Here is a 23,405-nt window from a genome sequence, read left to right on the forward strand (position 1 = left end):
TCCTTCTCCCCCCCAAAAAGCAGATCCCAACAAGTTTGATCAGGTTTCACATGGATGCCTTTTCTTTTTTCTTTACCCATCCATGCCTTGAAAGACCTAAAACCACTGTGTACGTTCACTTTTGCGCCTTTTGAGTCAGGATTTTGCAAAACGTCTGGTTGTAGAGGAGCTCCCAACCCAACTAGCACAAAACCGAGTTGCATTGATCCTACCTAAACTGTGCATCTGCTACCCTGTGCCTTAAACCTTTTCCTTCTTTTTTTGGGGAAACATCTGAATTGTGGAGGTCGGATGGGAGAGCGGAGGGGAAATGAAGGAGTTCTGGCTCACTAGATCGACTGGTAGGGAAGAACTAATCAAGCTGGCAGAGTGGATAAAGAAAACATTGGGCTTTGGCTCTCCAGGCAGTTGCATCCCACTGCTGTGACTTGTCTCCATTGCGTAGCATCACGTGTTCTTGTGCCACTTTCCAATCTGCTCGTGGTTTATCTCTAAGATCCCCGGTGTGACATTCAGACCGTGGAAGGGTCTGGGTGGGGGGACGTTCCCGAGACCAAATGGCATTCCGTTGTCAGGAGGGAGCCAGCAGGCTCTGCCCTTCCCAGGAAGAGCATTGAGATGCAGCATTAACCACTGCTGGACGTTTGTGAAGACAAATCATTGCGAATTTGTCAGAACTGTACGTGTGTGTATATAGATCTCTAAATACTCGGCTAGGATTTGAAGAGTTATCGGCTATCCCACATCTAGAAAGGTGTTCATGCAAGTCACCTTCGTGCCCCCGATTTGAAATTAACAAGACCAGTGTAGCTCTGCCATCATTCTTATAGCGTGTCTTCAGCATTCGAGCTTTTTGTTTTAATTCTTGTATTATACTTCTTGATGCAGTTGCTGTCATCTGTGCCTAGCAATATTTCCAGTTGACCAAATATTCTAATCTCTTTATATGCAAAAGAAATAGTTTAAGTACCTTTTTATAGAATGGTAAGATGGTATAAACGTACTCTAAATTTACTCCTTTGTGATATTACCCTTGTATACTGTACTTTCTCTTTTTTTTTTGTTGTTGTTTTATAATTGAAGCTGTAGGGCAGTGATTTAGTTACCAGGCTGAGGTCATGACTGAGGATGAGGATGTGATGACGTGGGTGAAACACGCTGAGCAGGCTTTTAAAGCAAGGTGTTCGAGAAACCAAGCGCCATTAGCTTGTGGATTTAAGGACCAGGCTCAAGTTTTTCCACATTTTTAACCTATAAGCCCAGATATTTTTAAGTTATAGGAAGGGAATTCATGATGAGTAGAACGCAGCAGATCGTTTTCTCCCGGTGATGAAACAACCTCTGTGTTTTCTGGCTTACGACTCTTTCCCAGGCCGTTCTGCCTTCTATTTCGTGTAATCCAACGTTGCCTTACATTTCCCTCTAACCTGCAACCTGTTTGGATGCAAAATAACAAGAATCTTGTACTTGATTTCAGGGTGTTTTTTTTCCTGCAAATTGTGGACCAAAGTTTTGTTTCTAATTGTCTTAGTGTTGCAAGTTACGGTTTCCTTGCTCGCTGTGGGAGCTCTGACTTGCCCAGCACTGAGTGCTCAGAAAAGTCTTAACTTTTCTTCGTTCCTCCCTGAACTCTTGAGGATGTGAATTATGCTGGAGAAGTGTGTGAAGTCTGAGTGAGGGTTCAGCTCGGGTTGCTGGCGTGAGATCTGGAGCGCTGCCTGCCCCCAGCCTTCGCTTGGTGGCTGAGCTGCAGCCGTCAGCGCTGCCTTCGGTTCCCTGGCTGTCTGAGCAAAGCCTGCTCGTGGCGTGGCAGATCTGCCTCTGTGAGCTCCGTGTTCCCTTGCATTCAGCAGTGCAAATCCAGGTGTCTCGGTGGTAGCTGGAATCTGTTTGCTCGTCTCCCTTCTTAACGGAGGGGAGCAGCAGAGGCTGCGTCCTGCTGCAGCTCCTGCCTGCCCTGCAGCCGCAGATCCGCGCGCAACCCAGAGCAGAACGGCTGTGCTGCAGCTTTCAGATGCGTTCCATCCACCTCACCCGAGATGCTGGGAAGAGGCTCATTGGAATGAAACCTGTCTGGGTGGCCTTGAAATGTTCATCTGGTCGACCCGCAGGCTGTGTGTGTATTTAGCAAAACGCAAGCAAGCGAATTGAGGTAACCCCAGAACCCAGACGTGGTGGGTTTTTCCTTTGGATCCCTGTGTTTGCATGTAAAGAATGTGAGTAACAAAAGGGTGTACATATTTATAATTTTTTTATACCTGTTGTAAGACATGAGGGGGCAGCAAAACCCAGTTGTTTTTTTTTTTTTTTATGGTGAACAGATGTATTGTATATTTTGATACCAGCTATTACAGGTTCAGTATTGTGGAAAGTGGGGTGGGGAGGGTAAGCGTACATGACATCGAGAATTCCATTGCCTCTTTCAAAGAATGTTTGTAATGCAAAAAGAAATTAAAACTATTTTATAACAACCTTTGTACCTTTCTGTAGCTCCATTATTTACTGTTCAGATTGTAGAAAGCAGTTATTGGCCAGTCTGTACTTGTGCTTTCAATAAATTTCTTCTGTATTCTTTGCTTCTGATTTCCCTCTCTCTTTTATTGTGCCTATTTTGCTTCTGATTATTTTGTTGTTTTTTTTGTTGTTTTTTTTTTTCCCTCCCTTCTGTTGTAATTCCAGCTGCCTCATGTGTTCACTTTGACCTCTCCCATACCTCTGGGTGCAGCAAAGGATGCTGAACGGGGGCTGGTGGGGGCTGGAGCAACGCTCAGAGGTATGGGGTTACAGGGCCTTCACTGATGCTCTGCCTTTGTCCCATTCCAACTCTTTTTGTTTTATTTTTAATTCGTGTTCCTAAACTTTCCATATGTTTCTAGCTAATATCCATGAAATAACCCAGCTTTCCAGTCCGGTGATGTCGTGCTCTCTGAAGTTTCGTGCTTTGGATGTTTCCCAGCTGCCTGGTGCCACAGACCAGACCCCATCACCACCGCCAGCAGCCGCCTCCATTCCTCTTTCCATCTCTGTTATTTCAGTTCTTAGGGTTTGTTCTGCAAACGCTGAAGCTGTGCTGGTGCACAGAGCTCAGCTGGGGCCACAGAAGCTCAGCTTTGTGCCCGGGGGGGATTGGGGTCCTACCTGCACGTCCAGCTTGCTTAAGAGCCCTTTCTGCAGCTCTTATAGGAGCAGCGAGGCACTGACAAACCCCAGTGTGAGTGCAGGATGGATGCAGAGCTGCACGGGCTTCCTGTTGCCTTCTGCTCGCTGCCCAGCCCTGCAGCTCCGCTCTGCTGCCCTTCCCCTGGTTGCAGGCTCAGAAGCTGCCCCGTTTCCCCCCTCAGCGTTGCCCTGTTACAGCTCCCCGAGCTTTGCAGCGTGACATCCTCACTGTGAGCGCTGCACATCGCTCAGAGCATCCCGTGCTGCCGGAGCTGTTTGCTGTCCTGTGGTTCCTTTCGCACCGGCGTCGCCCGCTGCCTCTTCTTTCACGGGCTGCAGCCTCCGAGGTCACCGCGCTGCGTTGTGCGGGAGCCTCGGGCCGTTGAAAAGAGGTGGCTGTTACTCCTTGAAAGCCTGATAGGATTTGAAGCAGCTGCCCCTTCACCTGCTTGGCTCCGGTGCCTTGGAAGCGATGCTGAGCCCCTCCAGCTGCCGGGATTGGGCAGGGGGGAGTTGGGATGGAGGTGATGCGGCAGAGCGGGGATGGATGCTGCGTGTGCACGGATGGGATGCGATGCTCCGAAGCGACGCTGCGGGAGGCTGCGCTGCCTTTTGTCCACGTGCTGAAGGACCAACAGCCGCCCTTCCCCGTGTCCTTAACCGGGAGGTGGGGGGGAAACCTTCGACCCCCGGAGCGTGGAATCGAACCCGGAGGGCGGCCCTGAGCCCAACGGGAGCCGGCGCTGCTGCGTGCGCCCGGGGTTCCAGGAGCAATTAGCGATTAATGAGCTTTCTCCCCGGCATTCCCAGCGCCCCGTCGGTCCCAGCCTTTTTTTGGGGGGGGGGGAGGTGATGCTGGTTGCTATGGGAACGGCGGGGTCCGCGAAGCGGTGCGTGACGGCGTTTGTCACCGCGAGGAATGGGGACAGCGCGGGGTCACCGGGGTGGGGGGGGACGGGACGAACCTCCGGGAACCCCCCCCCCCCCGTCGTACGTATTCCTTTGGGAGCGACCCCGCGTTAATCCCCGCACGCATTTCCAGCCCCGCGCTGGGTGATGGCGGATAATCCATATGTTTGCCAGGCGGATGCTGCGGGATTTCCACCGCTAATCCAATTGGCAGAGGCGCTTTAGGGCCATCTTCCCATCACCGCGGGGCTGGAGGAGCGGGGGCCACTGCTATCCCCCCCCCTCCGGCTATGTTACACCGCGGGGTTCAGCGCTACGGAGCTGCTCCTGGAAACCGGCGGTCCTATAACCAACCCCCCCTTCCCCCCCCGGCCGGTTTATGGGCTGCGACAAAACGGCAGCAGCTCAGCAGCTGCTGCTCAGCGCCGGGCCGGGGTCGCTCAGGGTTCCGCCGCCACCAGATGGAGATGGACCGGGAAGGGGGGGGGTCCGGTTGTCGCCTCCCCGCTCGCTTAGCCGGAGCTCTGTGTACCCCAGGGTGGTGAAGGGGGTTGGGGGGGGGGGGAAGGTGAGGACAGCTCGGGGACCACCGCAGCGGCGGTGCCACGCGGGAGCTGAGCTCGGAGCACGCATCCCTTCCGTTACCACAGCAACGGGGGTGGAAACCGCAGCGGTGGCACTTCGTCGGGCGGCTCCGCAGCCGAGAGGGGACCCTGTGCTCAGCACGGACACCGCAGGATCCTCAACACCCCGTCCGTCCGTCCGTCCCCCCTCCCGAGCCTCCCTGGCCCCCATCACAGCTGCGAGGAGAGATCTCCCCCCTCCCGATCTTCCCCCTCTCCAGATTCCCCATAGCGCAGCGCCCTCCCGGGCCACGTTCACACCTTTTATTCACTTTTCAAACCACAGCGGTTTCAGCCGACGCCCGACGGATGCGTTCGCAGCTCCGAGATCCCCCTGCCCCCCCTTCCCCCCTCCCCCCGCCCCACCCGGAGCCTCTGCCCGGGGCTCAGCTCAAGCAGCAGCCAAAGCTCATTGCAGCCCAACGCAGCTCCGGGGGGGTTCCCAACCACCCCCCGTCCCCCGATGCACTCTCTACTTTCCCCAGTGCAGTATTTACAGCTTCACATGCCCAGCGCTCAGCCCATGGACACGCAGCCCCTCCCAGCACCGCTGCCCCCATCTTCCCCCCCCCCACCTCCCCCCAAAACAAAGCAGCAGGGGGGGCTGCACCCCCCTCCCGTGCGGCGCTGAGCCCCACAGCTCCCACACACAGCCACGTGCCGCCATTCCCCAAAGCCCTTTTAACACCGACTGCTCCCCCGCCCCACACACCTACAGTGCCATCATCCAAATAAATTAACACCCCCTCAAAAAAAAACCCCAAACCAAACCAAACCAAACCAAAAAATTAACCCAAAACATCAGCACCTGTTTTAAAGAGAAAAATGAAGTCCAAAGTGCTCGGGCCCACATCCGAGGGGGGATGGGATGGGATGGGATGGGATGGGATGGGATGGGATGGGATGGGATGGGATGGGATGGATGGGTGGGTGGGTGGGTGGGCTCAGTCCTTAAACCTGCGCCCTGCTGGCATTTTCCTATAGAAGCTGTCAGCATCGCAGTCCGTGAGCACGTCGCGCTCAGCCGCCTTCCTGCGCAGCGTGGCCTCACGGCTGGCAGCACCCAGCAGCCCCTCACCCACATCCCCCCTCTCCGCACCCCCCGCTGCCCCATGGATGGCCGCCAGGCTGCCGTACCGCGGCTCTTCCTGCTCCACGTCGCTCAGCGAGGAGCCGGGCGAAACGCCGGCGCTTTTGGCCTGGTGGAAGGCACGAAATTCCTTCCCCACCTCGCCCAGCTCGTAGCCATCCTCGGCACCTTTGGGGGCCGCCTTCCACTCCCAGGGCCCGTTCCCGGCGTTGAGATGCACCACGGGGTGGTGAGGGGCGTGCGCGTCGATGGTGACGATGCTGGAGCTGTCGCGCTCCGAGGGCGAGCGGTACTGCGAGGAGTCGGAGCTGGTGGAGGACGAGGAGGTTTCCGAATGCTTGGGGGTGCTGGGGGCCGCGCTCTGCGGTTTGGACATGGCGATCACCTGCATCAGACGAGGGGGGTTGGCGGTGCGAGGGGCGCTTTTCTCAGCCACCATCACCCACTTGGCCCGCACGGCCCCGCCACCGCCCGCCGCGCTCTCCTCGGGGATGTGCACCAACGGCGCTGCGCCGGGACGGGGTGGGAGGAGAACCCTGGGGCCCAACGCCGTGCGCTCGGGGCGAGCCTGCACCGTGGGGTACAGCGCCGGGGGCACCTCCTCCTCCACCTCCTCCGCCCCTCGGCCCTCCATCGCCTTCTGCTTCCACTCGGAGATGAGCTGCTTGGAACGCGAGGCGTCCAGCGGCACGTGGATGGTCATGTGCCGCCGCGCGGCATCCTCCATGGAAGGCGTGCTGACGCGTGGCAGCGTGTTGCTGAAGGTCACCATGTTCTCCTTGGCCATGGGGCTGCGCGGCGCCAGCAGATCCACGTCCACGCTGGCGCGTTTCAGGCTGCCCAGAGAGTTCTTGTCGCGTGGCACCGGGCGCACGGCCGCCTCCTCCTCCTCCAGGCGTGGGGTCAGTTCGTCAGTGCTCACTGATTTGTTCTGCTGGTACACCGCGTCGTGGCCGCGCTGCGTCAGCGCCCGGAGAGCATCCTTGGCTGGAGCTGGCACCGGGATCCTCTCAGTGGGGACACGGAAGTTGCCCACCGCATGGTACGCCTGTGGGGTGGGGAAGGGACGCGTTTAGTGTGGCTGCAGGGCAGCACGCAGCACAAAACCCCGGCCTGTGGAACCCACCAGGTATGCGGCGATGCCGGCGCCGATGAGGAAGCCCACGTAGACGTCGGTGGGATGGCTGCGGTACTGCGTGATCTGCGTCAGCCCACAGATGCCGGCGGCGATGGCGAAGGCGAAGACCAGGATGGGCTTCAGGAGCTTGGTGCTGTCCGAGATGGTGGAGTTGAAGTACATCTGGAGGGGAGGGAGGAGAACGTCAGCCGTGCGGACTCACGCGTGGAGCCACGATGCGTTCCACACTCACCGACACGTAGACAGCGGCGAAGGCGGACAGCGTGGCGTGCTGGGATGGGAAAGTCTTCCTGCAGGAGAGCACAGGGCTGAGCTGCAGCGTGCTGTAGGGCGCGGGACCGCTCTGCCCTAAGGCACATACCTGGCAGATAGGATGGCGTGCTTGTCGGTGCCAGCGCAGATATCCTGTGTGATGTAGGGGTTGGCATCGCAGGGCGTCCCCAGCAGCGTGTAGTTGGGCTTGCAGACGGTCAGGAAGAAGGGCGCATGGTAGCCAGTGGCCAGCTGGATGACATCGGTCACCAGCGCAGTGGCGCAGAGCCCGAAGACGTGGACGCCTATGGGGGCACAAAGGGCTCGGATTCCACCTGCAGGGTTGAGGCGCCCACCCCAATCCTGGTCCCCTGGCTCAGGCGGTGGCACAACGTACCCACAAACCTTACGGTGCGGCGCAGGAAGGAGTTGAAGTTGCAGCCACCAGCGTTGATGCTGCCCTCGGTGCCGGTGCGGCCCTTCAGCCGGGACTGCAGGCAGTACACCAGACCCTCCCCGAGCATGATCTGCAGGGGGAAACCGTGCTCAGTGCAACCCCAAAGGCATCAGGACCCGGCCCCATAGCGGCGTGGGACGCACCGAGGCGGCAGGGGCGGCGAAGGCGAGGCTGAGCAGCATGAGCAATGGGATGAGCTCCTCGCTACTCTCCACGTAGGGCATGGAGAGCGCGCGGTCGTGGCACTGGAAGCCCACCTTGGCCGGCTTGAAGAGGTCGGTGAGCTCCAGGAAGTACAGCGTCACGATGGAGGAGGCCACGATGGGCAGCTGGTGGGGTGGGGGGAGGCAGGGAGGGCTCATTGCCCACCGCAGTCGCCCCAGGTCCCATTCGGTGGGGCACAAGGTGGTGGCAGAGCCCCATGCATAGCAGGGGATCAGTGCGTGGTGGCATCGCAGGTAGGGGAAGATGTGACCCCCCCACCCCACCCCTCCACACCTACCTCCACGAAGTAGAAGCAGGGCAGGAGCGTCATGCTGTCCTTGGGAGCCTTGGCCTTGTCCTTCGGGGAGATCATGGTCCTGGGGGGACCCTGCTGTGGGGGGGCTGTGACAACAGGTGGGGTGGGGACTTGGGGTCGTGGAGGATGCGGGCAGGGGTTGTGCCACCCTCAGGGCAGAACAGGGGGTGGGGGCCCGGGGAACCCCCCTGCCCTCAGCTCCCAGAAACTTCCGACAAGTACTGAGTGCAACGAGGGATGGAGGGGGGGGGGGAGATGGGAGGGTGGTGCGGGGGGGAGGGGGGGCAATATAGCGATATAGGGGTGCAGTACCGGGGTTGGGGGCAGTACCGGGGGGATGGCAACACGGAGGGACACTACGGGGTGCAGCACCGGGGGGGGGGCAGCCCCGCAGCAATCGGGATCGTAGCGCGGTGCCGCAGCCCCGGGCGGGGGCCGGGAAAGGAGGGGGGCGCGGAGGGGGCGCGGCCCTTTGTGTCCCCGCGGCCGCCCCCCCCCCCTCCACTCACCTCGGCTGCAGCCGCCCCTGGTGGGGGGGGGGAATCCGGGCGAGGGGGGGCACGGGCGGAGCCGGGAACGTCCGCGGGGCTCCCGCAACGCTGAGCTGCTCTGCCTCGGCGGAACGCGGCTGTATCCTCCGCCGCCGCCGCCTCCTCCTCCTCCGCCCCCTCCCCACCGCCCCCCGCCCCGCCCCGCCGCTCCCGGCCGCTCTCGGGGCGCCGAACCGCTGCGGGGACGCGGGGGGTGAAGGAGGGGGGAGGGCCGGTAAAGGAAGCGGGCGGGGGTCGGGTGCGAGACAAAGGGATGGGGGGGGGGGGAGGTGGCACCGAGTGGGGGCGGTGCCCCCGTGCTGCTTTATGTCCCCCGCCGTGCGGCGCATCCAACCCCCCCCGCGCTGCTCCGCACCCCCATAAGGCGGCTCTGCCCCCCGGGCTTTGCAGAAGGTCCGGATCCCATCTGCCACCCCGCTCTGGGACCCCATCCCACCCCTCCCCATCCTCCCTCCGGGAATCGGCCGCCTGACCCCCAAGCAGCCCCCACCGCTCGGCTCAGGGCCCCCCACCCCCCGGGAGCCCCACTGCCCCCCCCGTGGGGTCAGACGCGGCACCACCCCGAGGCTCAGCCCGGCTCCCGCATTCGGGAAACTGCCCAAATTCAGGGCCGGGGCATCTGGGAGCAGCTCTGTGCCTCTGCGCTTTGCCTTCGTTCCATTTTCAACCCTAAGTGGGCAAAAATCTCCTGGCGTATTTAACGTTAAATCCCGAATCATTGCAGTTAAGCCGCTCTGACCGGGCCCGGAGTGCAGAAATCCCGATGTCAGGCTCTGCTCCCATGGCACAGACCCCCAGCACGGCCCCCTCCCCATGTGGATGGGGGCAGACATCACCTGGCTCACGGTGACTCCGGAGTGATGGCTTTGGCACAGCTGCAGCTCAGGATAACTGCACCGTAGCCTGAAATAAACCCCAAGAGATTTCATGCTGATAAAAAGCAAAAAAAAAACCCCTAAAACCTGCAGTTCCAGTCGAGGTTCCCTTCTCAATTCTTCACTTAACATCACAGAGCAGCAGCCCGTGGGCTGTATGGGGTGAGGGCTGTGCAGTAGGGTTGGGTTGGGACAACCATCCCAGTGCTGCCCCACTGCTCTGTGCGGTGCTGGGAAGGGCTGTGGGGTTGTGGCTCTGCTTTGTGGCACTGAATTGAAGGGCAGAAGGGCCGTCACTCCTTGGACACCCCAACCTCTTCATCCCCACAGCCACCGACCCCTCAGTGCTGCAGAAATCCCCTCCTGCTGCTGCCAGACCCAGCAGCTGGGAACGGCTGCTTCCTCCTGAAGTTGTTTGTCCAGGAATGCTTGATCCGTTTTATAATGGAGAGTTGAAGCACGTTTGGCATCGCCTCGCTGCGGAAATCCCCTCCTTTTTCCCTTCCTGACCTCCCCGTGGCCCCAAACTGGATATAAAACCAATCCCCATCCCATCCCCGCTCACTGCAGCCATGGGGCCGTGCGCTGCTGCTGGGTCTGTCCTCGTCCTGATGCTGGGGGCCGTGGTGGAGGGTGAGCATGGCATGGCATGGGATTGGGATGGGGACAGAGCTGAGTGTCCCCAGGAGGGCTGTGGGCTCTCGGATGGGTTCGGTTGGTGGGCAGAGACCCATGGTGGGGTCACAGTGACACAGAGCAGCATCACACTGCGCTTCTCTGGGGGTGGCTGTAAGGGACATGGAGGCACTTAGAGAAGGGAGACCTCATGTGGAGACAGGAAACCCCACTGCGGTCCCTAAGGGTGTGGGGAGGGATCTCGAGGGGTCTCTCATTCCGGTGTCCCCCATTTAACGCTGCCTCTCCCCGCCCTGCACCAGCACAGCCCCGGGGTCGGATCCTGGGGGGTTCGGAGTCGCAGCCCCACCTGCGGCCCTATATGGCCTCGTTGCAGCTGGACGGGCAGCACGTCTGCGGGGGATTCCTCATCGCCCCCCAGTGGGTCCTGAGCGCCGCGCACTGCACCGAGCAGACGTGAGTGATGTGGGGATGTGGGGGGCTGCACCTGGGGGGACGGGGGACTCCGGGCCCTGCAGACCCCCAGCTCCATACGCTGAGCTCCTTCCCTCACCCCACAGGGGAGATAAACGCTTCCAGGTGCTGCTGGGCGCTCATTCACTGACCGAACCGGAGCCCCACAAACGGCTCTATGGTGTGAAGGCACAAATCGCCCACCCCGGCAGCAACATCCACAACAACCGGGACGACCTCCTGCTGCTCCAGGTGGGCTCCTCTCACCCCCTCCCCACCTCCCACACCGCGCTCACCTTCCTTCCTTCTCCTCTCGGCCCCCTCGACCCCTTTGCATCCCACGGAGCTCCGAGCCGTGTCACAACACCTCCATCCATCCCCACGATGCCGACCCCAAGCTGCACCCTGGGGGCTTCAAAAGGGAGCCCGGCTGTGTGTCGCATCCCCTGACCCCTCTGCCTTTCTCTCTCGGTGGCAGCTGGAGGAAAAAGCGGAGCTGAACGAACACGTGAAGGTGCTGCCGTTCCAACGCGAGGACCGGGTGGTGGCGGCCGACACTTTGTGCGATGCCGCGGGGTGGGGGACGGTGACACACAGCGGGAAGCGAGCGGATCGGCTGCAGGAAGTAAAGCGGCCGGTGATCAGCAGAGAGCTTTGCAACCACCGCACCCGCCACGACCACACCATCACCGAGAAGATGATGTGCACCGACTCCCGTAAGAAGGATACGTGCAAGGTCGGAGCCCTGGGAGGAGATGATCCCATGGGGGGGCTGGGGAGAGGAGTGGGAGGATACTGGGGAGGGGGGAGGGTGTGGGGTGGGATGGGGTTTCATCCCTGCACCTGGTGAGAAGAGGGGTCCCAGTGTAAGAAAGACAGGGAGCTGTGGGTGAAGGTGCAGAGGAGAACCACAAAGATGAGCTGAGGGCTGGAGCAGCTCCCCTAGGAAGACAGGGTGAGGGAGCTGGGCTCGTTCAGCCTGGAGAAGAAAAGGCTGCGGGGTGACCTCAGTGCAGCCTGCAGTGCCTAAAGGGAGCCTGCAAACAGGAGGGGAATCGACTCTATGAAAGGGGAGATAACAACAGGACAAGCAGGATTGAGGTTGATGTCAGGGGGAAGTTCTTTGCTATGAGAGTGGTGAGGTGCTGGAACAGCTGCCCAGAGAGGCTGTGATGCCCCGTCCATCCCTGGAGGTGTTCAAGGCCAGGCAGCCTGGGCTGGTGTGAAATGGGGAGGTTGGTGACCCTGCCTGTAGCAGGGGGTTGGAGCTTCGTGATCCTTGAAGGTCCCTTCCAACCCTGGCCGTTCTGTGAGGGCTGGGAGGGGACAGCAGCGATTCTGATGCAAAACTGCAGCCTGAGAGCAATGTGTTTTGTCTCCACAGGGTGACTCCGGGGGTCCTTTGGTCTGCAACGGTGTGGCTGAGGGGGTGGTGACGGCCGGCTCTCGTGTCTGTGGCAACTACAAGAAGCCAGCCATCTACACCCGCATTGCACCCTATGCTGAATGGATTGACAGCATTGTGGCTTCCAGGGATGGGGATGAGGACGTGGCCAAGCGTTGAGCCCACACTGCTGGGCACAGAGGGGGATGGGGACCCTGAGCTCCTGCTTATGAAGTGGGGATCCGGGGGGGGGGGGGGGGGGGGGCTGAGATGCCCAGGGAGGGGGAGGCACTGCTGCAGGCTTTGCTGGACACATCTGTATTGCAACCACAATAAAGCAATGCCAATTGCTGCAGGCAGAACTGCACTGAGTGGGGGGGGGGGGAGCAGGACTAAGGGGGAGGTGGGGGGATGCTGAGATCTGGAGGTGGCACAGCCAGGACGGCCCCACATCATCCCCATCATCCCTGCCCCCATCCTTTAGTGCACACAGACCCTATAAGCCACGGGGGTTGGACCCCATGCCGCCCTCAGCATCCCAAAGGAACAACGCTGTGCCCCACAGCACGGCAAGGTGGGATGCTGCCCAGGAACAGAGCACTGCTCTCTCCTCTGTGTGCCACAGATGTTAAATAACCCCAAAGTGCCCCTCCAGAGAAAGGAGATGAGCAAGGGCCCACGTTGATGAGTTTTACTTACAGGGAAAAACCGCCTGAACGAGGAGGAGTTGTAGTTTCCTAATTAGCCATCTGACTGTCCTTAATTAGCAGAAGAATAGCGAGGCACAGACCAGCTCTGCAGAAAAGCAGCAGAGCTGAGGGCTGAGCTCTTCACCACCAGCTCAATTTTTCACTAATAAATGAAAACTCACTCCCAGAGGGATGTGAATATTAAAAAAATGGCATCATCCTTCCCTTAAATGCTCTCAGAGGACACCCAGAGGTAAATCCAGCTGAGCAGGAATTCAGCCAAGCCCCACATTGGCTCCAACCACCCTCACAGAGCAGCTGAAAGCACTCAGATTTCGGGCTGAGTTGCATGCTAGGAAAGCTCTTCCTCCAGCACACTGCAGCACGCAGCTTTGTCTGAAGCTGCAGATTTACAACATTCTTCATCACCCCAAGTTTTCTCCTCTCCTGCCCCTAATAATCTGATGGAAAGTTGAAAAGCATTCCATTTTGCAAACGCTTGCAGCTCCTTTCCTAACAGAGGTGCAATTCAAACCACTTTCCTGCTTCTCTTGTGTTGATGCATCAGCAGCCCTGGGCTCACAGCACAACCAAAGTCACATGAAAGAGGCCTGAAGTCCTGCAAACAAACCAAACATTCTGTCCGAAATCAAGGGAACTTTTATTTACAAAAGAGCTCAGTTACTTGGCTGGATTTGCTCCAGGCAGCAAACCTCATGTTCCTGCTCCTGCACCCATCAGAACACAGATAAACACAGTGATGAAGTTCACTCAAAGCACCGAGATGCAGAAGGAAACAGGAACCGACCAACCTGTGCCACGCTTCCCAAGCAGCCCACAGCAAAGGAGGAACACAAGGAACCAAGTGTTCGCTCCTCTCTCTTTGGAGATTCTCTGTGTACCCCCAGAGCCCCTCATCACCACTCACACCTGCCTGCAGGGCTCAGCCCTTCTGCTTGGTCAGCCCACAGACACAACGAGGGCAGCAGGTTTCCCCCCCCCTCCCTGGCCCTTGGCTTCCAGCTGTCATTGCCTTTGGTGGCAATGGGAAAACTTGACAGAGTAAAGCCTAAAGGGAGCCCCTCAAAAGTCCCTTTCCTTCCTCCCCTCTTTTCTTTTTAGGGCTTCAAAGTGTTCAGTCTTCAGTGCTGAAGCTGGAAGAAGAACAGATCAGCGCTCCCAGCCAACCGCTGGGTGCTGCCTCACAAGGGCTGCAGCTCCTCGCTCCCAAAGCGCCTCCAGCTCTTCCACCTGGCACCCGTTGCTCTCCCTGTGCCCCACGGAGCTGCTCTCAGGAATAGCTGAGGGGCATCCTCCTCCACAGCCCCCCACACAGGCAGTTTTTGACCCAGCGTTGCTCCCACTGCTTCACAGCAGTGACTTTGTTTGGAGATTTCAGCATCGTGACGCAGCCACACCTGGAAAGGAAGAAAGCAGGAGAGAGGTAAAGCCTGGCACAAAGATGGGAAGGAAGGCCAGGAATCAAACCAGCAATGCTGGCACTTCTGGTCACCCAGCGAGCAGGGAATGAGGAGGAAATCATGTCCTGCCATTTGCAGGTGATGTTTTTGAGCACTGAAACATCTTGGAACAGAGGGATGTCTTCACACAACAGCCCCCAGCTGTTATTTAAACAGCAGACACTCAATCTTGTATAAATGATCTGCTACAGAGACTTCCTATTAAAACTCATAATTAGAGCTAATTCCATCTCACGATGGGTCGATGGCTCTTTGGTGAGGGGGCAGCACAAAAGAAGTCCAAAAGCAAACCGAAGTTTGAAAGATCACCCAAAAACAGCAGCGTGGGTGCTGCCATTATTTGCACTCACTGCCTCCTCCCCAGGAACAGGGGAGCCTGCAGGCTGAGCCAGGGATCTCATCTCCAATAAAGACCCTCCAGGCAAATTCTGGTCTCTGTTTACCTTTGTCATCCGACCGCCCTCACGTTTCTCTGCTAAAGCAAGACCACATTTATCCCACATTGCAGCATTCAGCCCTTAGATAAGAGAGGAACAAAGTTAATTCTCAAAGAGCTGTGGTTACTCTGCAAGGCAGGGAGGCTTAAATTTAACAGCTGCACTTGCAATGATAGTAGCAGCTATCCTGACTCAGCCCTGCTGCTTTCCAACGAGCATTTAAGGATCTTCCTCTCCCACATCAGGGATATCTTCAACATACCCACAAATGCTTTCTTTAAATGCAAAGTGCCATAAAGAGGCCTTAATTTAGAAGCAGCATTTCCTCCTGCAGGCGTAAATCACAGGAGAAGTTACTGGGATACCAGCTGGATGGTAAACAGAGACCAAGGGAGCTTTTGAATGACAAAAGACAGTTTGAGTTTCTGCCAAGACCTCCCTCCGCATGGAAGGGATTAGTCTGCATCACTTACCTGGTGCACGACTTGCATTCCTCTGTTGGGAACGCTCCTAAATGAAGCCTTCTCAGATGATCGATTTTGGGCTGACCAGGAGCCCTGTGCAGGAAGAAGAACCGGATGGTTTCTAAGGCTATCATTTTCTACAAGCTGTTGCCAGGACAGTGAGCTGCATTTCAATGGCCAGTGGGGCCCAGGCTATGACTACAGACTCTGTAAAGTGCCACTGGATTCAAAGGCGTGCTGACATCAATCTGAACACAAATGAGCACTTTTCCCCCCCTCCTCCTGCCATCTCATTTCAGTTCTTTAACTCGCTAACGACTGGGAGCAAAGAGAATAAACCCACTTGTGACACAGCCATCCCAGACCCAACGACCCCCCAGAGAGATCTCAACCACACCACCTCTTTGTTTCACATCTCTGTACCTTACAAAGGCATCAAACTGGGAAGAGACAGTGTGACCGATGAGCCCAGGAGCTTTTCCAAACTGCAGCCTGACAAGCTGTTTGTTTTGCAGCTTGCTGATAATGCCATCGTTGATAGGCAACCAATCAATATTGGGAATGAGCAACTGGCTGGGCAGGAGGCAACACTCATCTATCAGGGTATCATCTGGCTCTGTGATGTGATTTTCCTCACGACCTGCGTGGAAAATGAAGCAGAAAGAGAGAAAAACCAGCGTGATCTTTACACCTCTCATTTACAGACTGAGAGAAGTGGATGCAGTTTCCTCCTCCATCCGCCAACACAGCACAGGGAACAATAAAGCTGGCAGCTGCACTTGCCCTTTCTAAACACTACAGACCCACTCAAGAGTTATTCCCTGCAATTACTTCTAGCATGCACAATCCAAACCAGGCAAGATCCTTTTGTTTGAGGAAACTGGCAAACACTTACAGCACAGCCAGAGTTTGGTTAGAAGCCTGAAGAGGAGGGACATGCTGTCCTGAGTGTCAGAGGTTGCTGTGTAGACGGGGAGGCAGCTCGGTTTCAGCAGCCCCCATATACGAATCACCACCATCAGCTCCCTGAACATGCCCAGGGATGGCCCATCTCGCAGGAAGCTGTGGCCTGGCCTCACAGGAGAGCCCTGCAAAGAGGAGAAACGTTTTGGGCTTGGGGCTTAAATTCAGCCTGCTGGAGCTGTTGTTCCATTTACAGGACAGTAGACAGGCTGGTAGAGGATGGCACGGAGCTTAGAGGTGTAAGAGGTTCATAAAGGACTGTTTTTGGAAGCCCAGGCTCTCACCTGGTTAGGCAGGCTGGCCAGTAGATAGAGCACAAAATCCCCCACCCACTGGATGAGCTGCTGCAGAGATTGCAGTGTGTTCATCTCCAGGACAAACTCCTCCGTCTTTAAGTTGATCATCACCTTGTCAATGTCTGAAACAGAAGCAGAACATGTGGTTCAATCAGGAGATGGACCCACGCTCCACCCTCACTTCCCTCTTCCTCAAACCCAGGAAGCAACGACGAGCTTATGACATTTCACACCGCGTCTAAAAGGAGCCGACGCAGGACATCCAGAGAGCTGAGCACCAGCAATGCCCACCTATATCTGTGATCTTGGAGCAGATCTCTGTGAGCCGGTCCCCAGGACTCTTATCTGGGGTGTTGAGGAAGTGTGGGCGCAGCAGCGACTTCAGGGTGCAGCTGATGGCAATCAGGAACAGCTTGGCATGGTAGTCACAAACACGGGCAATCGTGCTGGAGGAGAGCTTGCAAAGAGATGCTTTCATGGCAACTATGCGTGTGGCGAGAACCTGAGGGCCAGAGGCACGAGAAAACATTCAGGAGCGAAGGCAGGAAGAGGATCAGCTCATAAACTGCTTTATCCTCTGTTCTGCATCGCTGCTGTGTGAACAGCTGCAACAGGGAGGGCTGTTTCCATGTGTGTGCAAACGGCCCTATTGCTCCCAGTGCTCTGACACGACCTCTGCCAAGAACAGGCTCTAACATCTCACCAGAACTTCCCAACGGGTAGAGATTGGTGACAACAAATGGCTCTTCACACCTCGAGCATGGCTCAAGCAGAGCATTCAAAGACAGCGCAGGCAGGCTGCTGCAGCCCTGCTGCTGAGACCTCACCCTGTGCTGCTCCCTCTGCTGTAAACCAGGGAGATTCCACTCTTGCTGACCTGCTGCAGGGCTGCACTCTGCCGTGTGTATTCTTCATGCAGCTTCTCCACCAGGTTTTGGACCATGTTGGGCTGGACGTGGAGCAGGATGTCCCACCAGTCGTAGCCAGTCACCATGCAGTACTCCAACAGGAACAGCAAGTGGCGGAGGGAGGTGTTCATGTCCAGCACGTGGCCCATGGAGGGGGAGATACGAAGCATGCTCAGCTGAATGGAGGAGGCAAAGGAAAATTCCTATCAAGAACTGGCTCAAAAGCCCTCCACAAAAGCTGCTGCATAACACAGGGTGACCTGCAGCTCACTGTTGGCCCGAAGATACAAAGCCTGCAGTAAAGGGATGCATCACACCCTGTTTAACACGGATCACACGGCATTCCCGGAGCTTTCCAGAATGATCCATCACCATTTAGAGAGATAAAGAGAGAGATCCCAGGAGAGCAGCCCACATAGCAGGACACATTACCTTCCCGTGGCTATCAATGCCAGCTAAGGCCAGAGACGTCCAGGAGAGCTGCATGGCTTTGAAGTGAACCAGGGGGCCGGTAGTTCTCTGCCTTTTGATCGTCTGCTCATCCACTGGGCGCTGGGAAGAAGAGCCATGGAAGACAGCCATCATTTGCAGGGACAGGCGATGAACGATGTGGACGCTGCCATCGTGAAAAGCCAAGGCCAGACCTGGGCAGAGATGATAACCAAAGCTGAGCAAGCAAATTCTGGTATAACCCTGACCTCACCCAGCAAAACAGCCACTGAAAGCACATGTGGCAACAACACAGCACCCAAAGGCTGTGGGCTTGCAGGCACATTCAGGCCTCAAAGCCACACCAGCATTTCAGAAGTATGCATCCTCCCATGGAAAGGAAACAGGACGAGCAATGCCTTGGAAAGTTTCTGTATCAATCTCTCATATGTGTTGCTCTGAATTCTTCCTTCAGCTACAGTTCAGAAGACGAGGGAAAGTTTCAGGCAGAAATCATATATTTAAGAGAAAGAAAACAGAGACTCCTTACCCAGTCCAGGGAAGAATTTGGTGTCGTTTGCCACCTTCAGATCAGTGTTCGTGAGGGAGATGGGCAACTTGGGCAGAGCCACAGCTGAGACACGATCCAGATCATTGGTGGCAGAAAGAATTCGCCATTTCAGGATCATGGGCTGTTTGTCTCCAACTTGGAAAAACAAAGCGAGACACCTCTGTCCAAAGGGCTCAGAAAACAGCGCCCCTGCCTGACTTCTGCCCCCTGCATCTCCCCCATGTTCTTCTGAGCTCAGTAACCACACCAACAACGACTTGTTTGGCTCTATCAGATTTGATGGGAGGCTCTGCTGGCAACTCTTTATGTTAAGCAACCCTTTGCATTCCAGCAGAGCAAACAGCACGGATTTGATGCTGTTATGTTTGAAATCGAGTGGAAGGGATGTGCAGGCAGGGTAGCTCAATGAAGCTACCTGCACACTGCAACATTTTTTCCTTTAGAAGGCTCAGCTTGCTCTGCTCTCAGCAGGAAGAGTGGCTGCACAGCAAAACAGAAAATGTCTTTTATTGAGTGAAAGTAACAACTACAAACCACTTCCTAGAAACCATCAATTTGTCACCTAAGATGCAAACAAACGGATGGAACAGAGCGTGAGGCTGAGAACACCTGAAATACAAATAAATACGTGATAAAGGATTGGAGTCCCTGCCTTATCACAGCCATTCAGAGCTCCTCAAGACCAGACACTCCTGTTCTCAAGTTCTTGGTGCTGGAACTCACCCACAGGAGAGATCTGCTGGAAGATGTTGTTGACAGGCAAGCCCTCTTTCCGCAGAGACCAGCACTCCACAATGCTGTTGTTCTGGTTGGAAGCACAAAGCAACACCTGCAGAAGGGAAAGCCACACTGTTTGTAGGCACAGCATTCACAATGGGGAACCACATTACTCAGGAGCATTTTCAGCCCCTCTCCCACTCTGCTCTAAGGCTCTTTTTCCTAATTAGCCCACACACCACTAATGAAAAGCAAAGGATTGTCTCAGCAACACAGAATGGTGAAGGCTCCAGCTCTAGCTAGAATGAAAGAAAGGCAGAACTGTGCAGTGTTATCACAGCCTGTGCTTCTTCATATCACTGATGATCCCATCTCTCACAAATCTGTAACCTGCCAATGCTGCCCCATACATCACAGACTAAACGGGCAAAGGAACAGAACTGGCTTTGAAGCCAGAACAGACACTATGTTCTCCAACACGGCACACTCAATCCTGACCACAGGGAACAGGACAGAGAAGAGCTTTTCAGCTTCATTGAACCACTTTGATTTCCACAGTCATATTACCCTGGCAAATAGAGTTAAGCTGCTAAATGAAGTCACATGGATCAAGAGCTCCAAGTGTTCTGGAGAGGGACTGCTTTGAAGTCGAGACTCAAAGATGAAAGACTTCGTATCTCAGAACCTCTCCAGATTGTCCAGCACAACACTCACTACACCCAATGGCAGAGTGATAAAATAAAGACAACACATCATCAGGTTAATGAAGAATGGGGCTTTTCAGACTGCTTTCCCAGGAAGTGGAAGCCCAGACCTATCAAGTGCAACCTGCTTGAATGAAGCTGAACAAGGCAAAAACAGCAGAGAATCACAGCAGGACGCGATTGCTCCCCGTCCCACAGCTTTGAGATGAAGCCATGGGAGGAATAAACTGCTGCCTCCTCTGTTACCCCCTGAACTCCTGCTTCTTTCAACAGCAGATGCTCACCTGTTCTGACATATCCCGAGCAAGGAATTTCAGGTGAGTGATTGCTGGGTACTTGTCCTTGCGGGCAGGGTCGGTGGTGCAGCGCATGAAGAGGGAAGGCAGGATTTCAGTGTCTATCTTGCATTTCTCATTCACCACGCTCACGCAGACTTTGTAGAACTGGACGGGGGAGGCACTGCTGCCATCTGAAGTGGCCACCACGATGTTTCCCCCACCAGTGAAGGCGACATCCGCCAAGGCAACGCGGCAACGGAGGCGGCAAAGGCTTTCTGTGGATGTCAGCACCTGCCCGTTGGGCTTGAGGAGGGAGACTGTCACCAGCCCACTGATGGTTACAGCAATCCAGCCCTCCATAGGCTTCCCACCAAACAACGTCAGCGACGGAGAGAATTTGACCCTGGAAAACTTCTCCCCAAAGTTGGATGCTCCAGACTGCGAATGAAGATTGGCAACGCAAAGATGTCAGCATCTGATGCCTGCAGAGCACCCAGAGCTGCAGAGTTTTGCTCCCCTGAGTCACTGCAGCAAGGTCAGCAGAGCTAAACGGAGTCCAGGCATCGAGCTCATACACCCAGCTCTGAGATGTGACGGTGGGGGAAGGCTTCCCCCCAAGTTATAAGCAGTGCCAGCTGCTGCCCAACACAGCGCACAGCCCCGTTGTGTTTCTGTGCTAGATTTAACGTTTGAGAATGCAGGATGTTGATTTGCACTTGACAGACTTCCTCTTTTTCTGAATCAGAATTAGACGTGCTCCAAAACAAACAGCTGGCCTCTCTACATGTTTGGCTCACGTTACCAAATCCCTGGAACAAACCTCCTCACCTCAACTGCATTTCTGCTGAGGTACCCCTGGTAGGCCAGCACATGCTTTTATCTCCATTTTACAGCCATGGAGATTGAAACAGGCTGACTAAGACAAGCTTAAAGCACCGAGAGAAACGAGGCACCCCACCTGCATTTCTCAGCAGGAGCTAGGAAACATTTAACTTGAAAGATTCCCCTATCTGACATGCCCAGCACCATGGAAGAAACCCACGGCAGAGCAGAAACACGCAGAGGAGTTTCCTAGCTCCCCCGCTAATGACCCAAACCAGCCCTTGACAAACCTTCTCCACATGCAGTGCCAGCTTTACACCATTGTGCAGCCAGGATAGGGCCACCACAGGATCTCCCTCCACCATGCTGCCCACGGTGTTCTCCCAGCTGTTGGCCAGGTGGTCAGTCATGCTCCAGCACTTGATGTGGCCGTCTGCATCCGCTGAGAGCAGCCTGGAGCCTGCAGAGACACAGCCCTGTAAGAACCCTGGGTGCTGCCAATCACCAGGTGAGGAAGCAAGCCATTCCTGTGCAGCTCTGACAGAGCCCAGCACTTTGCAGCTGTGAAGCAATGCCAAATTACATTGAGTGGCACAGCACTGCTATGGAAAGTGGCCTGAAGTAGGAGTGGTTTTCCTACAGGAAAGCTGGGGAGGAGCTTTTTATAAGAGCAGGTAGCAATAGGACAAGAGGAAATGGTTTTAAACTGGAAGAACGTCGATTCAAACTGGCTATCGGGGAGAAATGCTTTACTATAAGGGCGGTGAGACACTGCATGCTCAGCCTGGCTGCAGATGTCCCTCCCTGGAAGCATTCAAGGCCAGGCTGGATGGGACTGTGAGCAACCCTGGCTATGGGAGGTGTCCCTGCCTATAGCAGGGGGTTGGAACGAGGTGACCTTAAAGGCCCCTTCCAACCCAAACCTGTTCTGTGATTCTGTGAACGCTGAGAAGGCCTCGAGCTCACCCGACTGATCCCATTCCAAGCAAGTGATGGCTTCCACGTGGCCGGAGTTGACGGAATGGACGTCCCAGGGATGCTCCGTGTCGATGATGTGAACCATGTGGGTGAGATCTGCACGAAGCCAGAAACGAAACCCCCCCAAACCATTACCGGCCTGCAGCAGGGAACGGGGTCTGCTGGCACTGCTGGAATGGCCGAGGGACCCCGAGAGCACGGCGGGGTTGGGGGGTTGGGGGGGGGTTGGAGGGTTTTGGGGGGGGGTCCGCACCGCGCTCCTCCTCGTTCCGCAGGTCGGTGGTGAAGGCGATGAGGTTGCGGCAGGACCAGGCGCACACCAAAGGGATGGACGGGCAGTGGTCGCTCTTCGGCCGCTTCTCCCATTCGCACACGTACGCCAAATCCATCGCTGCTCCCGAAGCGAAAAGGAACGACCCGGTGGTTTGGGGAAGGGGGAGGGGGTGGAAAGGATGCCACCTAGAGCGGCACCACGCATGCGCCGCAGTGCCAGGACCCCGCGGGCTGCCCGCGCCGCGCCGCGTTCTTTCAGGCACTGCCGAGGACAGCCCAGGCAGAGGTCCTTAGTGCCGGTTGGTAATTTGCATAAAGAACTACCCAGAAGCCCTACGGTGCGGAGCATGGTAAAATAAGGCTTGAGTATGGAAATATTGCGGTGAAAAACGTTAAGAATTAGCGTATTTACAGTCTATGAATGCGTTATAAAGTGGAGGCTTTTTAGAAAGTAAATAAGAAAATCACTGTATTCTAAGAAGGATTGTAATATTGGGCTTTATATACCGTCGCGGAGGTGCAGTGTGTCGTGCTCGCTTCGGCAGCACATATACTAAAATTGGAACGATACAGAGAAGATTAGCATGGCCCCTGCGCAAGGATGACACGCAAATTCGTGAAGCGTTCCATATTTTTTTTCTCTTCCTACAGAGGGTCGCACAGCCTTGTCCCTTTTGGCTCAGCACCACGCCCCAGCCCCACCCTGGCCCCACAGTTCCAACCCCCCCCCCCTCCAGCCCCAAAACACAGACCACAGATCATTGGAGCACCACACTTTTATTGTCCCGGCATGAATGCCGCCCGTTTCTGACACACGCACACAAACACGAGGCACCACCCTTGCTCATGCCCCAGCCTGCTGCAGGTGGCTGCACAGAGCGCATACCTGGGGCCAGCACTTCTCCCTTCCCCTTCCCGCCCCCACACGTACAAATATACACATAAAAAGACAGCTATGATACATTTAAAAACAGCCCTGCTCCATGCTGCGGCCAGCCAGCCAGCTCCAGGGGTGCCTGAGGGCTGCGCCTGTTGGCATGGAGGTGTCAGAACACAGACAGGGCTGCCACACAGGCCCCAGGCGCTTCCGCTGGCTGAGCCCAGAAGCATCCAGCCCAGCAGCATGCCACGGGCCTGGCATCATTAAAAGCACACGGGCTGTGGGCACATCGTGCACAGGGCCAGGATGCGTGGCTCCTGCCGCGGCCCATCTGCAGCCCCACAACACACTGCAGCGCCTACGGGGAGGCTCAGCCCACTCAGTGGGGAAGGGATGAGCCCCACGTGCAGGTCACAAGGAACGAGGCCCATGGAGGCCATCAGTGGGCAAGCAAAGCCTTCAGCGTGC

At 56.3% G+C, this 23,405-nt stretch overlaps 3 protein-coding genes across 3 annotated transcripts; 1 reads left to right on the forward strand and 2 right to left on the reverse strand.

Annotated features, from left to right (window-relative positions):
• Positions 1 to 5,635: 5,635 nt before the first annotated feature.
• Positions 5,636 to 8,205, reverse strand: PLPPR3 (phospholipid phosphatase related 3; the record flags this gene model as incomplete). Its single annotated transcript, XM_079546866.1, has 7 exons — positions 5,636 to 6,829; positions 6,908 to 7,081; positions 7,152 to 7,209; positions 7,281 to 7,476; positions 7,569 to 7,698; positions 7,772 to 7,957; positions 8,131 to 8,205. 7 exons carry the CDS (start codon positions 8,203 to 8,205, stop codon positions 5,636 to 5,638), a joined length of 2,013 nt encoding a protein of 670 aa, XP_079402992.1.
• A 1,941-nt stretch (positions 8,206 to 10,146) lies between these two features.
• On the forward strand, positions 10,147 to 12,227 carry CFD (complement factor D; the record flags this gene model as incomplete). The annotated part of the gene is made up of 5 exons (XM_079546766.1): positions 10,147 to 10,207; positions 10,513 to 10,666; positions 10,771 to 10,915; positions 11,142 to 11,399; positions 12,048 to 12,227. 5 exons carry the CDS (start codon positions 10,147 to 10,149, stop codon positions 12,225 to 12,227), a joined length of 798 nt encoding a protein of 265 aa, XP_079402892.1.
• A 1,800-nt stretch (positions 12,228 to 14,027) lies between these two features.
• On the reverse strand, positions 14,028 to 22,173 carry MED16 (mediator complex subunit 16; the record flags this gene model as incomplete). The annotated part of the gene is made up of 14 exons (XM_079546925.1): positions 14,028 to 14,154; positions 15,128 to 15,211; positions 15,542 to 15,758; positions 16,014 to 16,206; positions 16,366 to 16,499; positions 16,669 to 16,879; positions 17,255 to 17,461; positions 17,718 to 17,929; positions 18,265 to 18,420; positions 19,009 to 19,114; positions 19,991 to 20,422; positions 21,097 to 21,266; positions 21,773 to 21,880; positions 22,038 to 22,173. 14 exons carry the CDS (start codon positions 22,171 to 22,173, stop codon positions 14,028 to 14,030), a joined length of 2,493 nt encoding a protein of 830 aa, XP_079403051.1.
• Positions 22,174 to 23,405: the final 1,232 nt, after the last annotated feature.

This window comes from Tetrao urogallus, assembly GCF_951394365.1.
Source record: "Tetrao urogallus genome assembly, chromosome: 25".
Taxonomy (NCBI): domain Eukaryota; kingdom Metazoa; phylum Chordata; class Aves; order Galliformes; family Phasianidae; genus Tetrao; species Tetrao urogallus.